Raw genomic sequence first — 19,230 nt, forward strand, 5'->3', positions numbered from 1 at the left:
TATCATATATGCAACAGTCTTAGGCAACATTAGAGCACATTTTATATGCTTTGCTCATCCACTGAAATGGGAAATTTGGGAATCTTTTCTGATACTGTATACCCGTATGCTGCTTTAACTAGACTCGATCTCAAATCTTTAGTTGGCATCTTATTCCTACCAGGTCTCTCAAGCTGATGTAATACATGCCGAATGTGATCAATGTTTTGACAGAGGTTAGACAATGCAATGTTTTCATTTCGCAAAATGCAATGTACTTGCTGGAAGGCAACATCTGTTTTCCCAAAAGTTGTGTTCATTGTAGGGCTGCCTTAATGATTCCTTAACACGTTTCCCAGCGCTCTCCCACGGTTTTCCACACAAAGTTCAGCCCCCTGCTGGCTCCTTGTAATGATTACAAGATGGATGGTTTCCTTGCTCTTTCGCCCAGAGAACAATTTGTTGTAGACATCCAAAGAGAATTTCATAGTGTTTCTCAAGAATCAGACCGATGGGCAGTTCTCCAGACTACCTCAGTCTGTTCTACAGAAGACTCCCCCTTACAAAAAGCCCTTCTAAATCAAGTTTCTTTCTTAGCAAAACTGTTCTAACCTAACGCAATTGTTTCTTTTTTTTTGTTCTCTGACGTTGGCTAATTTTTTTTAGAGCTGGTATTAGGTTTAATCAAACATTCTCTTCAATCAAAGATAACTTACGCAAGTACGATAAATGATGCTTTATTTTTTTAAATGGGGGAAAAAATCCAAGGCAATCTGGTCTTATGTAAAAAGTATCTACCTCCTTGATCAACTGTAAATGAACTGTGTCTACACATATTTTTTATTTTCGTAAAGCTCTGTTTAAATTCACCAGCTACACCAAGTTTTGATTGCTTCCAGACCTATAGAATCAAGGTATCACTTTCAATAACTATAACCTGACTGAAAGCACAAAGTTTTCAAAGTCAATATGCTGTGATGAGTTCCTGACATTATGATTAGAATATAATTCTAATTACGACGACGACATTCAAGAACAGCTGGTTCAGAAGGTTAAAGATTAAAACAAAAATAAAAATACACGTTAAGGCATTTAAGTCCTTACACAGTTAAACATGATGGTGTCTGTGGTGATGGTTTCAGGCTGTTTTTGGCTTCAAGGCCAGAACAGTTTGCTATAATGGATGAAACCATAAATTCTGCCTGTCAGGTCTTCTGCATAATCCAATCCTTCTGCATAACCCAAGTTGTTTTTAGGTTACACAGCAGGAGAACCATCTGAAGCACACCAGCAAGTTCATGTCTGAAAAACCCCCAAAAGATACAAAAGATTCTGAAAGGGTTTAGAAAAAGTCCAGACTTAAAGCTGCAGTATGAAACTTTAATAAAAAATCTGTTTGTTTCTTTCTAGATAAAGTAAAAGTTTCTTTTTTGCCAAACGTCATAAAATGTATCCACACACACAAACATAATACAAAGATGCAGACAGAGAGCAACATCAACGTCCTTCAAATATAAACCTGTTTTAAAGGTGCCAAGCTTTGGAAACATACTGAGCTCCCTAAAACACACGATACTTCGATAAGTACTGTAGTTTATCTTCATCACCTGCATAAAACAACAACAAAAAAGACATCAAGGACATCACCAAAGAATTAATTCCTGAAAATCTTATACAAAGGAGAATGAAAACAAATAGTTCATTTCATTTTCAATTTGATTTAAATCACACAGGGATCATTTTCAACCCTCGTCTGGGACTTAGTGAAATCGTCCAGTTTCTAATGTAAGAGGCAAGGAACCAGATCTAAGATGTGCACACACTGACCTCTGGTTTTGAGTTAAGTTTCATGTCACATGGCGCTCTCATCCTTTATGAAATTATATGTTTGTAATTTTATTTACGGAAAATGTCACTAGCCAATTTATGTTAATAGGCTTTAAGATAAAAAAAAAATAATTTGTTCAATATTGCATCTCAACTTATTTCTGTAAATGTACTTAAAATCAGCCTCCTCAAATATCCCCCCAGTCTGTCCAGCCCAATTATATGTTGGCAAGTCAAACTGAAAATGTGCTTTTGAAGTACACAAATATGTACTCCAAGTGTACATATTTCTGAAAACTGTCACTACATCGTAAAAGTATCGCAAGGGACAGATAATCAGTGAAAAAACTCCTCTGCCTTCTCCCATTGGTCCCAGTACTAACTGCAGAAACACACCATTCAGTTAGAAACAACCAATCAAAGTGAGGAGGAGGGCCTTAGCGCTGTCAGTAAGCTTGTGCATGTGCTGCTCACACCCTCTCTGCTACGGTACAGCTCCTGCCTAACAGTGGAGCCTGTCATAAATGCTCAGGCTAGATGATGGCGGCGGGTAAACAGTTTTCCTGTGAGGGTAAGTTGTTTCTCCACCACTGGCACATTGAGCAGCACATACACAAGCAGGACTGACAGCGCTAAGACCTTTCTCTTGGCACTGATTGGTTGTTTTTGACCAGGAGTAGTGCATTTTTGCAGATTGGAAGATGAGGTGAAGGAGCTAGATTTTTTTTTTCATTATCCGTCTCATACCATATACTGTCACAGTATAGTGAAATATATATGAAGTACTTTGATTAGAAGTGTTTGAACCAGGTGAAAATACCTATAGTGCATCTGCATTTGGCCTGTTTGGTGGTTTTAATCACTGGAATCAACAGAACTCAAATACTTTATGTAAGATCAGCATGTTGTTTAGCTGACAGAACTGTTCGTTGGTACAAGTGTGTACTTTCTCTGACTTTTTCACCCCGAGAGTTATGAAACAGTGCATATCAAAATCAATTGCCTAATCACTATGTCAAAAAGTGTGCTTTTCATTTTTTTTTTGCTCATCTCAGCCTGAATAGGAATGCGTTGCCTTCAGATGCCTCACACTATGCAGCTAACTTTGCTCCAGCAGGGGTTCTGCAAATTAAAATGTGAAAAGGTTTGCCGCTCACATTCATCATTAGTGGGGGCTGGGGGTATGAACTGAGCTCCCTAATTATAAGAATTTGATGTGCTTTATCAGATCTCAAGAATGTGCATCACAAAAAAGGGGGGGAAAAGGCATTACCTGCCTCCTGTCTGCATTTATGTACTCTATACTATGTATACACCGATACCATAGGAACACATATTCATCCTCTTACTTGTTTTGGTCCTGTGAGTTTTCCGGACACGTAGCAAGGTGTTGTGCTGCCACGTGGTGCAGCAACAGCACAGCAGGTCCCTACGTAGACGAAGTCAACATGCCCACCCACTCATGCTCTGAGCCCAGCGCCCACCACTAACTAGTTGTCAAGAGCGGAGAGAGAGCCATGAAAGATTTATAAGGTGGTTTCCCTCAGAAGCGGAGAGAGATCTGTATCTTGGAGTGGAAATGAAAGGAGGGAAATCCAGGGAGAATCCCTGTGAGTCTGAAGAGTAATTATGCATTCATAATAGAAAGGATTTGGTATTCTGCTGCTCAGCCTGATCAGCCTCCCAGAGCTTTTTACACTCAGTAACGAACTGAATCTGGCAGCGTACGTCTCAATAACGGTTTGATGACTGGTGGAAGGAGGCACTCGCCGGCTCCGAAAACCCACCAGCCAATTACAACTTTTGACTTGACGGAGAAAAAACAAAAGTTTTAAAAGGTCACAACACAGAGGTTAGCTTCGAGTCACGTGTGGACACGCGGCTCTTCTGGTTGGAAGCATGCAGAAAAACCTGACTGACCGAACAGCCTCCGGTTTAAAACCGACTCACGTCCCTTTCCATTAAATTAGTCCCAAAAATATTTCATCTTCAAAGCTTTACATGGCACAAGTTAGTTATCTAATAAAGAGAGGAAAATAGCTCACAATCAGAGTCCTACACTACTTCCTTTGTGAGATTTAAACAGACATTGTTATTTTTTGGGGTCATTTATTTCCGTCAAATGTTTGATTTGTTCTGTCAGGGTAAAAAAGTTATGCAGTTTTAACCAAAAAATGGATCACAAATTGTTACCAATTTTGCAATAAGCCTCATTATTCTTTGCAGACCTCCATTTTGAGCTACCCGATTGGACTTCAGGTCACCGCTTCCTCAAGATGAAAAAAAGCTGGTGAAATGATGCTACTTGCAATGGTAATGCTAATATCAGAGATTGTGGATTGATCACTTTAGTTGACAGTAGAGAGACCTTTTACAAAGGCAGACCAGGATACAAATGGAGCGGTTCCACCTGTCCTCTGTTATATGTAGGGGTTCAGAGCCGGCCCACTTTTACACGTCCTTGATCCAGGGACAACACACAGTGAAGGAAGATGATGAACATGTCTTCACTGCAGACAGCCACTGCAGTGAAGACATGAATGACAAAGGATTCATTTACATTTAGAAGGTAAGAAATGAAGTTTATTTGACTTTTCTTGTTGACCTTTGCCCCATGTTTTCTCTACTTTTTTTTTTGCTTCAAGTAGTTTTGGCCAAAACTACTTTTAGCAAATATCAAACATACATTTTTGTGATTAAATTTCATAAATATCAGAAAGTAGTTTCCTGTTTGCAGGTTTCTCTCCGGGTACTCCGGCTTCCAGCCACAGTCTAAAATCACGACTGTTTAGTTAATGGGTCTCTAAATTCTGTTAGTGTGATTAAAACATTTCTTTCTTTTTTTTAAATAAAACATTTGCCTGGGTCTGAATCCCTGCCTGGGTTCTTCTGTCTTCATGGGGTTTGAATGTTCTCCAGGTACATTGGTGGGTTCTCTCAGGGTTCTCCAGCTTCCCTCCCAGAGTCCAATAAAAAGAACTGGCTTTTCTTGTTGACCTTTGCCCCATGTCTTCTCCCATCTCTTTTGCTTTTTTTATTGAATTGCCGTTAACTCGCAGAATACAGTTTTCACTTTGGTCATGAAGTCAGCTAGGAGGAAAATATTTTATACAGTGTAGTATTTTGAGTATGAATTTTCTTTTTTCCCCCCAATTTTCAAAGGGTTTCTGTTTGAGCTATGCTAATAAAGTAATAACAAGCCAACATTATGCTTATGTCTAAATGTTATCAAGTTATTGCCTCAATAGCTTTATTGCATTACTGGATTCATTGCATTTAGAATGGTCAGACTTATTATGTTATTCATCAGTACTTTACTGGATATTAATACAATATTAGTTGCTATTCACTTTTAGATGGTAGAGTCCTACACACTTATTTATTTAAATTTTTTTTTTTCTTCCTTCAGCCATGGGATTCAGGACATGACCTTGAGCTTTGTACATCCCTGAATCAAGAACAGAACAAGCTGTCGTCAAAAGTACAATTATTTACCTTGAGGAAAACTCCTGCTTGCGTTTACTCTTCTGTGTCAAACTCCTGCAGCTCTTGGCCGCTCCTCCAGCAGCATTTTGAAAGGTAAAGCATCAGAGTCATGTTTCTTTTGACTGTCAGTCATGCCGGGGGAAATCTAACACCAATCGTATAATTAGCTTAGGCTGCCTCGCAGCCACGTATACTTATCTGGACCTTCATTTAGCGATAACTGCTCGGTTAGAAGTTGGGAATACTGAGAGCTTCTCTAAGAAATTAGACGGAACCGCAGAGAATCCGAAGGGCAACTGCAACCGGCGGCGAGGCGAACACAAGAAATAAGTCAGACGTTAATGACATATGAGATATTTTCAGAGAGCGGGTCTGAAGAGCTCACTGCATGGAGTCCTGTTGTTTCAAAAGCCCTCATATCTACGCAGCCGCTTCATTTTGGCACAGAGCTCTGTCGCTCTTCCTCTCTAATCCGCAAACGATTAGAGAGCATCCGAGGAACTGCCTTACGGGCAAGGTGGGACGGTGTTGCCTCGTGAGCGCACAACGTGCGCGCCCTCTCCACGCCACCGAGACCTCAATTCATTCCGCTGCTGCACGAGACAGACATGCTCTACGGAACGCGCGCCATCAGCGAAGGAAAGCTCCGAATATGCAGGCCGATAAGAACCAAATGACACCAACCACACGCTGTAACTTTTAGCTCGTCGGGATCCGGAATTGATTTTTTCTTTTCTTTTCTTTTCTTTTCTTTTTTTTTTTGGGGGGGGGGGGGGGCGTTCGCTCTTCCGCGCGCCGGAGTGACTCCTTAACAAGTGCACCCCGACAGTCCGTCCGTGTTTGCAGCTCGCACTCAGTGGCCGGCGGACGCACGCTGTAAGATGAGGCTTGGACGCATCATTTTATTCGTCGCTTTCTGCTCTTTCACAGCTTATTATGTTTACGAGCCAATTCCTGAAAGAATAGAGGAGAGATGGAAACTCATGCTGACCAATTCCTTTTTCAGAACTCTCAGTCACTTGGTAAGAGAAAACTTTTCCTCTTCTTTTAGTTTCTGAGGATTTTTTTAATTTACTTTATAGACAAAGCATTTATCACTAAGGCTTTGCAACTATTTTTCACTAGCCTTATGTTTTGATATTCATTATTGTTTCTTCCTTTAGAGCAGGTAAAATTTAGTTGTTTTTTTTTCTATTATTATTTTTTGCTGATGTAGATACGCATACTGGTTACACCAGATTATGTCAGATGCTAATCCATGTGTTGTATAGTCCTCACCTGGTCTAATAATAGATCCTATTATGGAAACTCTCCTCCATTTACGAGGGCTGGACACCTGTGGTTTATAATACCTAACAGAGTACTAGCAAACTGGACTTTTCATAGTTTGCTATGAAAGTTTACAGTTACGTTTGAGCACGTGGTTATAACCTCAAATAATTCACAAACGTAACAATAGTGTTCTTATTTTTATTTCCACATTTTTAGCCTGTAACACTGAAGCATCAGACACAACTTTTTTCTTTTTTTTTAGATACCTATTATTACAAGCTCTTTAATAAAGCAACATGTGCATGTCTATAATTTAACATAGATGATAGTGAAGATGTGTGTTGGAGCAATGACCTATACCGCTTAAGATCGCGTCGTTCACATATTTGGGGGAATCATTTGCAGGCAGGCACAAATAATAGCGCAGTTACATAAAGTACTCCCTTTAAATTATGCGAGGCTGTGTGCAGGTTGTGATCGTTTTAGTGTCATATAATTTATGGGAAGCTGTTAACGTCTTTATTTGATTTTACAATAAAATGAGCCCATTTGCATTTTGACTTAAGTTAATAACCAGAGATCTGCTTTGAGCTCGTGAAACAAGAAGAAACAAGTTATCTTTTAGTTTTGAATTCCTCTTGGTTGTGATTTCTCCTAAGAGATCTTCTTCAGGAACAGTTGACATTACACAAAGCTGCATTCATGTGATTATTTCATTCCCTATTTTCCAGATTCATGTCCTAAGCATGAGGCTGTGAGCTTAACTTTTCTTCATTTTACGGTTGGGATGTGATGATGGTTCGCTTCATCTCTTATTGACTGTTTCCCTTTTCCAGGCAGACCTTTGTGAGTCAGCAGGGCTGAAGGACTACATGGATGTAATGTATGTCATTACTCTATTGGAAAAGATCGTGCCGGTGTCTGATGAGCACGTCAAAGTGACAGAAGAAAAGTTTGACGGCGTGGAGGTGGTGCTTTACCAACCGAAGCTCCAGGGCGGAGACGCTCACCTGAGGAGAGCCGTCATTTATCTGCACGGGGGAGGATGGTGTCTAGGAAGCTCCCGTACGTTGGGTTTTGTTGCATATTCACAGAAATGAAGTCTTTTATAGCTTCAATATGTTCTAAAGAAAATCAGTTTGTCTGACAGACAACTTTTTGAGTGCTTGTGCAGCCCCCAATATAGTGTCCTGGGCAAAGAGCCACACTATCCATGAACATAATAATAACTTTATGTTGTATGCTCAGTCTGTTGAATGAATAACTTTATATTTTGTTGGACAGAATCCCTTTTTATTCATGCAAGTTACTGTACAGTTAAAAAAATCCATTCGTCTATTAAGGCTCGTCTGTCATTGGGTTGTCTTTCTGTACAGGCATGAGTCCATATGATCTGCTGGCCAGAAAGATCGTCACTGAACTTGATGCTGTCGTCCTCTCTGTAGAGTAAGTGTCTTGGTGTTGTTTTAGAAAGTGTAAATGCAACAAAATGCAAAAAACCTCAATGTGAAAATTATAAATGGAGCTCTTTTCCATTTATAAATGAAAAAAAAATGTTTGTTTTTTTTAAAGAATTGCTTTGATTCTGTTCTTTGAGTTATCTCATTTCGTTCACTGAGCAGCTTTAGCTATTAGAAGAGGAGAATATATAGGGCTAGAACACTTAATTAGGATTAAAATAACCGTCACCGAATTTAGTGTTGATTAAAAATGCCATTTTGATGAAAGAAATCAGCAGTAATGAAGCCAAAACTGTACAACAAATAAATGTTGCATTCAAGATAAGACAAGAGGTTTACTTGTAAATACATTTTACCCATAACTCCACAAGTGGCATAGGTTTACCTTAACCCTATTAAAATTCTGTAGAAACAAAACAAATCTCATGTTAAGCACCTTTTGCTTTCCAATTATTAATCTGTTAATCCAAAATACAGTCAACAGATTAGCCCTATACTCTATTTAATGTTAAGTCCAGCAGAAAGGGCTGATCTTCTCACATGTTGATGTGTGAAATATTTTTTAGCTGCCGATGGGTCCCTTATACTAATGATCAAGCGTTTACTAAAGTAATGCTGTTATTGTATTTTCTTATTTAAAAAAGGGAATTGAATTGTTCATTTGTATATTTAATATATTTTTAATTTTGTATAACAATGACTTAGGTGGCTAAATGAGAAATCAGCAGAATGTTCCAAGTTTATTTCATCCGATTAATTGATCACTCGTCAGAATTATCCACAGAATAATTGATTACCAATTATTCTGTGGATAATTGGGAATCCACACATTTTATTTAGTTGCATCCCTAAAAATATGGCAAACAGGAACTTTTGGGGTTTTTGGAAATGCAGAAAATGAGCGCAACACTACAAGTTGTGGCGGCTGATGTTGTCTCGATTAAAGAAACGACTAGAGAGCTTAAAGACTCCGTGGAAAATATTCTAATTAGGCTGGGCGAGGTTGCACAGCGGGTGTCCGACATTGAAGATGCAAGTGCTCAGATGGAGAAATGTGTGGAGATATGTGACAAGAAACTGGCGACTCTCTGGGAACGAGGACTCAAATCCTCTTTATCAAACACTTTGTAATCTTAAATATCAGTTACATGAACTATATTATAAAAAAGCTGAATATGCCTTATTTAGACTTAAAATGAAATATTATGAAGGTGGAAAAAAAGTGGCAAATTACTGGCGAGACAACTTAAACAACAAGATGACTCTAATAACATTCCTCTAATTAAAAAAGATGGTAAAACATTCACCGCAGCCAAAGAAATAAATAGGAACTTTGAAGAGTTTTATAAAAACCTCTACACATCCACTAACAAACCTAACAAACTAATCTTAATAAATGGGCAAAATTGAAACTCTCTTTATGGGGAAAGGTGAATGTAATAAAAATGGTGATAGCCCCATTATTCAATTATGTGTCCATGATGGTTCCTGTTGACATCCCATCCCAGGTTTACAAACAGTATGAGACTTATGTTAAGGACTTCCTTTGGGACAAGAAGAAACCCAGAATTTGTCAGGATCTGTGTTTTTCTGTGTTTATTTAGAGTTTTCTGTGTCCTTAAGTCTCTTCGTTGTCCTGTCCTCCCCTTGATTGTTCCCAGGTGTGTCTCGTTTCCGTGATTACCCTCCCGTGTATTTAACTCCACCTGTGTTCCTTGTTCCTCGTCGGGTCCTTGTCGTTGTCAATGTTTCGTCAGTTCCTTGTCAACGTGCGTGCTGCCGGTTGTTTGGACTGTGCTTTTCATTAAACATCATTATTCATCTTACCTGGGTCCGCTGTGTCTGCCTCACCACCCCTCACCGCACCACTGCCTGACAGAATTAGCATTAAGAAAATGTGGTGTGCAAGGGACGTAGGAGGCATGGCTATATAATCTCGCATTTGCAATGTCTAGGTTGTCCAAATATTTTGAAAAGGGAGAAATAAAGCTGAGTTGGATGAATATTGAAGAAGAATTAGTGAACCCTTTCAGACCAATAGATGTCCTTTATTGATTTGATATGCGCTGACCTGGTTGTTTTGTTTTGCTTTGCTTTATTTGTGCTTTTTGTTTTGTGAGCGGGTGGGAAGAGTTATATACATATATGTTCTGAAATAATAAAAACTTTAACAGCAAAAACAAGTATGATTTCATTAGTGGTAATAGTAATAGGTAAAGTTCATAGCATCATCATTAAGGAGAAATGCATATTACTTTCCTTAGAATAGCAAACATAAAAGTTAGACCGAAGTAGACGTTTACAATCTTAAAACAACTCCAATCTTAAAATTATCGTTGTCTTTGCTTGTAAACATTAATTTCTGAAACTTAAAGTCACTGTCATGTTTCCATTAGCATGTTATTAACACAGAAGACATATGAAAGTAGGAGGTGCGATTGTTTTAAGACGATATAAGTCTTTGCCCTTCTTGGCATCAGCTTAAGGAACCAAACTCATTGGATTTTCAACACACAAAGAGAAATATTGCAGCATGTTCTGAAGATTTTATTCACATTTCCATCAATAACTTCTGTTTACCTCTACTACTGAACAGTTAGACAAACAAGCTCATTCCAGTTTGACTTTTTCATTTAACATAGCACTCATTTAAAAAAATAACTTTGACCGCAATGTGGAAAAAAACCACAAAAAAACCCCTATAGCATAGTGACTTATTTGCTTGTCTTTGTCATCTTTAACTCTGAAATTTGATCGTGTTTATGTTTCCAGGATTAAAGTTTTGTCTGTGAGCCTGACCTCCAAAGCCTTTGTTTTTACTGCAGGAATAATCTGTGAACTCTTATCTGTTTTAGGTACCGTCTCGCCCCGGCTCACCATTTCCCTGTCCCATATGAGGACGTGCACCGTGTGGTCAAATACTTCCTCCAGAAGGGGGTGCTAGCCCAGTACTCTGTGGACCCGGGGCGTGTTGCTGTGTCAGGGGATAGTGCTGGAGGGAACCTTGCAGCGGCAGTCTCTCAGCAGGTACAGAGTCTGTTTTTGCTTCAGAGACTCAGAGAAGGCTAACATTTGGTTTCTCATGGGATCTGAGGGCATAAGAAAAGGTGGATTTAGCAGAAATTTGTAGAATTGTCCATAGCTATATTACCTAGACGTCACTCATCGAATTTTTGGAATGTCAGTAAAGAAATGAATATACTTCTGAACACTGTTTAATGCCAGAGAATACAGTTTGGTGTGACCTTGACCGGTCAAGAAATTTTTGTAGCTGTTTTAAGCTGCTTCAAAAATGCAATTGATGTGACAAATCAATCGAATTAATGGTCACAAGACAGTTAAATAATCTATCAAATAATCATTTGAAGGAGGAATCAGGATTTCCTGTATTACATTAAATGGAAGCAAAAGAAGCTTCCAGTATATTGTTAAGAATATTTTTTTATTTCTAATCCAAACAAATAATCTGTACTGGTAATAATGACTATTAGTCTACTAGTATTGCCACAAACTAAGTCTATTATTATCAACCCACATAAGCTTAAATGAACAAAAAGGGAAAAACACTACAAGCAAATACTCATTTAGACAATCATTCTACAAACACAATTCTTATGACAGTAAAATGAAGATTCAGAATTTGACCGAAACAATTTAAAAGTTTTTTGTCTCTCTCAGAAGCTCAAAGGAAGAGATCGTAACGTTCTACTGTCAACCTTAATTCATAAAGGGAAAATGTTGAGAAAGACAATCACACGGAGATTCAGTACTACCTCTTGTCTGTCATCTCGCTGCACCAGAATTGCAGAGAGATAATAGTTTTTATTATGATATAATAAATACTGTTTTACTTTAGTCCATAAACGTCTGTTGGTTCGCCTGTTTTTCAGCAAAACTGACTAGGTTTCTTTTTGTTTGGTTCTGCTCCAACAATATAGTTCTGCTTCCAAATTGTCACTCTAAGACTGGCAGGTGGTTCTGGTCTCTTGTACTGGACTTTGGATGTCTGGAGGTTCCTCTGAACAACTTTTTTTTAGATGTCACAGAGGCATTTTTAAATTCAAAACGTGTCAACCAACTATGACCTTAGCTTAGACCAGTCTTTCTACAACTATGGTCCCCGGACCACTTGTAGTTCACTGGCGCCCTCGAGAGGGTCCGCGAGGTGCCGCATGTAAACAAACGTTTATTTGCCGCGACTTGAGCTCAAAGTGCGACGCTACAATTAGCTTGCCAAAGGATTGTTTTTAAAAATAATAATGGATAAATGACTTAAGACCGGGTCACTAAAAAGAAAGCCTGAAGATACCGGTGGAAAGTTTCTCAAGGTGAGTTGCAGAACTTTTGTTTTTCAACACTGTTACGATACATAGCATGCCACAGGCATGAATATCTAGGCTCTGATGAATGTGATGAAAGAGCTGCACCCCACACTGACTAACTGCACCTTAACACCTAAAATAAAATTATTTATGTCGGGCTATCTGTTGGCTGAAAGAAAATGTTTGACTTTGTCAACGCAACTCAAGTCTAGATTTTCTTTTATTGATCTTCTGAATTACAAATAGCCCTAAAACGCTATGAGTGCACACAACACTTGTAGTACTGAACTCTATTTTATTTCCATGCGTTTTATATCAATGGAAAGCTTAGAATCCATACTTCCAGAATCTGTTAACAACTCGAAATGCCCCGAGCAAGCTTGTTCAAAGTTTTATTTAGGCCAGTGAAATTTACAAAACAGGGCATAAGGAGGAACAAAGACAGTGAGTTAAGAGAGAAATGCTTTCGTTTCAGGTTGTATATTTTAAGATGTTGTGTTTCAAGTTAGGTGGTCCTTGAGTGTTTGTTAAATGGGGTGAGTGGTCCTCAGCCTGAAAAAGTAAGAGAAACACTGCCTTAGACTTATGTAATAACTGTGTCAGGACTGCGACTGTTTTACCCTATTTTTGTCAAACTTGACAGAATTTCTCTAAATAAAAGACAGCATTAACATTCATAGTCTGAAACATTTCCAAGACATTTCACAGTGTTAATATTTAATACTAAAAAAAGTTCTATTTTTGAGTTGGGGAATTAGTAAAAGTGAATTTCCCAAGCTTTACACCAGTCTAAAAGAGCTTGTATCAAGCAGCCACTGCTGACAGGGCTTCTCAGCAATAATCCAACTTTTGTTTGTTGGGGCAGTGCTGCACTTTCTGATGATTGAAAATAGAAATGGAGAATACCTCATTGCACAAAACAAATAATGTTCTCATGATAGGGAGAAGTAGCATTTATGGTTTTGAGGCACGCACGGGCAATTTGATCAGCAATTAAGCCATTTTACCTGATATGGGACAAAGCAATCTTGTTTCATTAAAGATAATCACATAATAAAAAAATTTGCTTTAACTTAATAGCATTTGGTTGCTGAACAGAGGATATGTGTATTTCCATTAGAGAGAGTTCATCACACAGGGCAAGAGGAGGCTCAGGAGAAAACTTTAGGCTCCACAATGTACAACAGGCACATGAACAGACAGAACCACGGCTCAAGAATAATCCTTGTGCATGCAGGGAGCTCCGCAGATAATCTCCTTGGAATTTAATTTTGTAATAGTGATCTGGGTTGAGGTTCGGGTGAATTCTCAAGCCATTTCCTTGGGCTTTAGCAAAGTTAGAACAAATCGCAAACACCGTATGACGAGCACCGTCTTCGTTTGAAAGTGTGCGTCGCAAAACCTCAGCGAAAAACACGATTTCAAATGTAGCCGTGATGCAACGACGTGTGCGTCTGTGTTTGTAAGTGAAGGCGAAATGACTCATCCTCTCAAACATTCTCTAAAAACACAAAGCTTTGTGTAGGAAATTACCTGCCGAGCTGAGAGGTTATGTAGATGAAGCTCATATAACAGCACCGGCAATTACTCATCTACGATAAAGAGGGAGGTAGGTGTTGAGAATCCAACACTGATGAGTTGAACAAAGCAAGTGAAACAAATGCTAATCCTGTTACGTAATAGTGGCCAATAACTTAATACCTGCCAATGAAGTAATAACTTTTGGTCATCTTAAATGTAACAAAGCCAATAAAGCAATGATGATAATACGTCATTACTTAGAAATCTTTGAAAACTGAAGCTGAAATAATATTTTATTTGAACACATAATTAGGAGTGTATTTCTTAGAAACAAAATGTTTTTCTTGGCAGTTCTGTGCAGTTTGGTAGTCGTACGCATTGGTGAAGGATCCATGTTAACCCTTTATGTCCTGACTTTAAAATCTCTGCCTGGATGTTTTTTGCTTATTTCAACTGTATGCAGTTCGTTAAATGTCCTGTGAGTAAATATATTTGCCCATTTATCCATAACAGCTAGAACTTTCAATATCTAGCAAGTTATTTCTGCAATATACCAGAGTGCCCCTCAGATTAATTTCACTCCCTGCTATGGCAGGGGTGAAATTACCGTAGTAACCCGAAATTGGCTGGAAAGCACAACGTCTCTCCTTTCAGAAACCGTTGGAATTTTTCAGAGAAGTGTGGCAGAATTATGGTACTGCAGATTTGGCTGGATCGTCGCCACTCCGTTTATGAATTTATAGGGTTAACCCTATAAGTCTTCGTTGGCGAGAACAGCTGTCTCCTAATTCCAGCGGCATGAAGGGTCTATATTGGCTTGTTTGCTGATAACAAGCTTGTGTCTGGTCCCAGGCAGCTGATGGAACAAAAGCATAGAGGAGGTAGCAGTACATTTATTCTTCCTAGCAAAGGCAAAAAAAAAAAAATACAGTTTGCATTGCAACAGGTTTGCTTGTAGTAGCTTAATAACATTAGGGAGCATTTTCTTAGATTCAGTGAATCTGTTCATAACTTTGTTTGGTGACACTAGCTGTTTGGATCTCTTAGTGGAATGTGCTGGAACACAGGAAGAGAACAGAGGCCATGTGACCTACCTCCGTTTGCTCAGTGTCATCTAGCCAATAATATAATTCGGTTTAACTTGCAAGTTATTGGGCCAAAAACTGAATTACATTATTGACAAATAACTGCATGATTGGGTCTGTTACTTTTGTAATGACCAAACTGTTGCATTATCAGCGTGTCTTACCTGATTTGTTGCCACGTGTGCATTTTTATTTATTTATTAATTATTTTACTGGTTCCTTGGACCCCTTGGTAAACATCCCATCCTTCATGAATGCTGTGTCCACAGTCCAGAACATCATGCTACAACAAAGTGAGGAATTTTCAACGTGAGACGGTTTTAGATGATACTAAAACATTCTCCTCAGTAGTACATCTTAAGGCATTTGAATGTATGATGCTTTTCGAGCTCGTTTATCATGTAACAAGATTTGTTTTGTCAGTCAAAGGTGAATGTCTTAAATAAAAAGACTCATTATGAAAAAGACAGGGAATGAACAAGGAAACTGAGCTGCAGCTTTAGAAAACCTTAAGGGAAAAAATCCCCCAGGTCTTTATTTTACTTTTTTTTTAAAGACTAAAAGAGAGGGGCTTATGTAAAGCAAAATATAAAGAAATGAGAAGAGGCTCGTGATTTTTGTGCAGTACTGTCATCTGGTTCAGTATCACAGTGAGCGATCTAGAGCTGTGTCTTTGTAGCATCCTCGGACAACATAATGCTCCTACAAAGAACGGTCTTGTCTGCACATCCGTTTACTGCTTGTACGTTTGTCTTTCAGGCTGAAGAAATTCTCGGAAAAATCTTTTAATGACTGAAAGGAGTGTTGATTGGTGCTTGGTAAACTGGTGCACTCACAAATATGTATTTATTTTTACCCGTGTAAAAATAAGTTAAGATGTGTGGGGGGAGTATAGCTCATCAATAGCTCATCCATTTGTCATTGAAAAGCTTGTTTCACCGAGCCGGGGGATGATGAATCAGCACATGTCTTTTTCAGAAATCAAGTTGAATAGAAAACAATATTTGTACTGACTGCTGTATAGGATAGTTAAGCAGAAAAGAGAGAAAATCAGGCAAACGCAGCTGTGGCTCAGTAAGTAGAGTCATTGTCTTGCAGTGGAAAGGTTGCAGGGTCAACTACAGTTTCCTCCTGTCACATGTTGATGTGCCCACAGGCAAAGCACTGAACTCCAGGTTGTACGACTTGAAAAGTACTCTACAAACAATTCACTTAATTTATTGACAACCCAATAGCTACAAAATTGAAGTGATTGATAGCTTAAAAATATTTAGCAGTGATGGCACAAGGACAACCAAAAGTATGTCATTGTCAAAGTGGTGCTGTTAACTTGTTGTGTGTCTTCATTGCTTCAGACAAAGGAAGGACAAAGTCTGAAGTGAACTGTTTGACCATGCTGGCGTTAGTAAAGCATTTAAGAGCAGAGCATTTGTCAGTTGTGACAGTATTCCGAGATAGAGATACTTTAAAAATAAAAAAGATTTATTTTTCAACGATTGCTTAACACCAAAATTAACTTTTTATCAGTTATTACCTTTATTTTCAGTATAAGGACTGATGCTCATATTATGTATAGTTGAGCCCAAAAATATTGATATTGTTATTTTTTCCTTAACTTGTACATCAGTACCATGACAGTAAAAGATAAATGTTTTTTTTGTCTCTTTTTTTTTTATGAGCCGTGAGTATCACATATAGGGCTTCTTCAGAAACCTGCTGTTTTCATCTTATGTCACTGAGTAATGCCCCATCTTTTTATCAACAGTCTGATTTACATATGTCTGCTCCACAGCTGCAAAAGGAGTCTGGGCAGCAGATCAAGTTGAGGGCTCAGGCACTCCTTTACCCCGTGCTGCAGGCGTTGGACCTCAAAACGCCTTCATATCAGCAGAATAAAGACATGCCGATTCTGCCACGCACGCTCATGGTGCGCTTCTGGAGCGAGTATTTTACTAGCAACAAAGCCCTCTTCAGAGCCATGATGGCCAACTCGCACAACAGCCCCGAGTCGTCCAGGTTACTGAAGTTCGTCAACTGGAGCGCCTTTCTGCCAGAGGCGTATCACAAAGAGTACAACTACAGCGCTCCCGCTGTCGCGCAGGGAACCGAAGGGGAGGCGGCCGGGATGGACGGGCCGTCTCAGTCGTTCGCCGACCCCAGGGCGTCGCCCTTGCTTGTCCCGGACGCGGACTTGCACTCTCTACCCAAGGCGTACATTCTGACGTGCGAGTACGACGTCCTCCGAGATGACGGGATCATGTACGCCACACGTCTCCGGGCGGCTGGCGTTGAGGTGACGCACCAGCACTATGACACGGGATTCCACGGAGCGCTGATGTTTACTGTGTGGCCGACTGACTTTCTCATTGCACGTCGCATGACAGACAACTACGTTAAATGGCTCAAGGATAATTTGTAAAAAGAAAAAAAAAACTTTTGACTACATAAGTGGGTATTCCAGTTTTTTGTTTTTTTTCACACAATGCACTAATGTTTAGTTGAATCTTTTTTTCATGTTGTTTTTAACTATTGGTGGTGTACTTCTTTGGTCATGCTGTTTTTGTTTAAATATGCTAATTTCATCTGTTTTCTTCTAATGGATTTTGCCTGATTTTGAAACTGTAGTGAACATATTTTTTAATTTTAAGGTGACGAGTGAAATCTGACACATGTATCATCATATCATTATGCTAGCTGCAAACGTAATGCTTATGTAAAATAAAACTGTGGCTATCATATTAGTTTGATGGACAGGGTTTTTTTACCCTGAACAGAGCTCCTTTTCATTGTTTCCCATCACATGATATTCCATCAGATCTCGTATTTATTGTATCAATATTAGTCTTAATAGTCAGTAATGCATACCTCTGGAAGTAAAACTGTCCCTGCAGAGATTTGAAGAATTCATTATAAGTCTTTGCGAGCAGGAGAGGATTTTTCCAGATGCTTTTTTGGCCAAAGTTAACATTTATCACAGTATGTACCGCATTCCAAAGAGTTACAAATGAGTTCAACTATTTGTATCACATTGATTTATTGTAGTTTCTGATTCCAAAGATTGGTAAAATTGGATTATGTTGAAAAGTTTTATTGGCGGCGGAGTGAGGGGGACAAGAACAACAGCAACAACAAACATGAATTTGACACCCTCAAATTTTAATTTTCACTTCCTGCAAGTAACCAATGTAGAATGTTTTTAAAATGTTCTCTTGTAATACAAGGTCAGTGAATGTTGATGTTCCATATTCCATCTGACTATTAGTAAAAAAAATTATCTAACCATTGTTAACATTGTTTGAGGAAGCATACTTGCAACAATAGGGCAAAACGAGGGATCGATGTAATGAAGGAATGTGGTAATGATTGATCATGAAGCCTTAATCTTTAGAGATTGCCCCAATTTAAAAAGCATAACTTATAATATGTAGCATCAACATTTACATTTGGAGCACATATGACTCTACTCACCCCATTCTAAAAACAAAACTTTGAGGTTTTTACACAAAACCCAGATCTGTTGAAAGAAGTTGATAGAAAATGAAGCTGTAGCATAGGACTCAAATTTCAGGCAGAAGATTTTAAGGTTTTAATATATTTATTACCATATATTGTTTTCATATTAACATTATTCAGAAAAGGCGATTTTGCTGACTAAACCCCAGTCATTGCAAGCACTGAATATAACTCATTTGCATTTCAGGACTATTTCAGTTATTTAATTTAATATATGAAACAAATGAACAAGTGACAGCTTGAGAATCACAGTTTTATTAACGTTATTAATGACAAAACGTCAATACTATCACTCCCTCTGCTACTAGTAATGTAACTTTCCACATCTGCCCTGTGTCGTCTTTTTGGCGTCAACACTTTTACGTTCTCGGATGTAAAAATGAGTTTTACGTTTTGTTTTTGCAGTTGGAAAATTTGTGGGCCTCGTGCAAGTTTAATGTAAAATGACAATAAAATCACTTAAGCTTTCAACTGCTAAAAAATTGTTGTGTTTTTTTGGTCTTATGTATTCACATGTTTCATTAACAAAGCATGCTGTACTTGAACAGTAGAAATACTGTAGATAGAAAATGTGATGTTACTTCACGCCTTTTACAGACATACAGTACATTGAATAGAAAGTTCAGAGATGTCAACTGTTATTCAATGAAACACTAACAGCTCCAGGGTCCAGAGTACAAAGACATACACATTTATGCACAATTTTTTTCATCTTAACCTGGATTTATTCCCATGAAACATAAAGGGATGTTTGTTGTGTTCGTG

The 19,230-nt window shown here is 38.5% G+C and overlaps 1 protein-coding gene across 1 annotated transcript; it reads left to right on the forward strand.

The window, feature by feature from the left end:
• Positions 1-5,419: 5,419 nt before the first annotated feature.
• LOC102228620 (arylacetamide deacetylase-like) lies at positions 5,420-17,386 on the forward strand. Its single transcript, XM_005800894.3, has 5 exons — positions 5,420-6,314; positions 7,401-7,629; positions 7,941-8,010; positions 10,880-11,051; positions 16,745-17,386. The coding sequence occupies exons 1-5, from the start codon at positions 6,174-6,176 to the stop codon at positions 17,369-17,371; spliced, it is 1,239 nt and encodes a 412-aa protein (XP_005800951.1). The 5' UTR covers positions 5,420-6,173; the 3' UTR covers positions 17,372-17,386.
• The last annotated feature ends 1,844 nt before the right edge of the window (positions 17,387-19,230 follow it).

Source organism: Xiphophorus maculatus, chromosome 18, assembly GCF_002775205.1.
Source record: "Xiphophorus maculatus strain JP 163 A chromosome 18, X_maculatus-5.0-male, whole genome shotgun sequence".
In the NCBI taxonomy this organism is placed as follows: Eukaryota; Metazoa; Chordata; class Actinopteri; order Cyprinodontiformes; family Poeciliidae; genus Xiphophorus; species Xiphophorus maculatus.

Bases quoted from the DNA above. Each gene is read 5' to 3' on its own strand.
- LOC102228620 (XM_005800894.3), top strand. From the start codon at position 6,174: ATGAGGCTTGGACGCATCATTTTATTCGTCGCTTTCTGCTCTTTCACA. The intron at 6,315-7,400 runs GTAAGAGAAAAC...TCCCTTTTCCAG, and splicing joins TCAGAACTCTCAGTCACTTG to GCAGACCTTTGTGAGTCAGC. The intron at 11,052-16,744 runs GTACAGAGTCTG...TCTGCTCCACAG, and splicing joins CAGCGGCAGTCTCTCAGCAG to CTGCAAAAGGAGTCTGGGCA.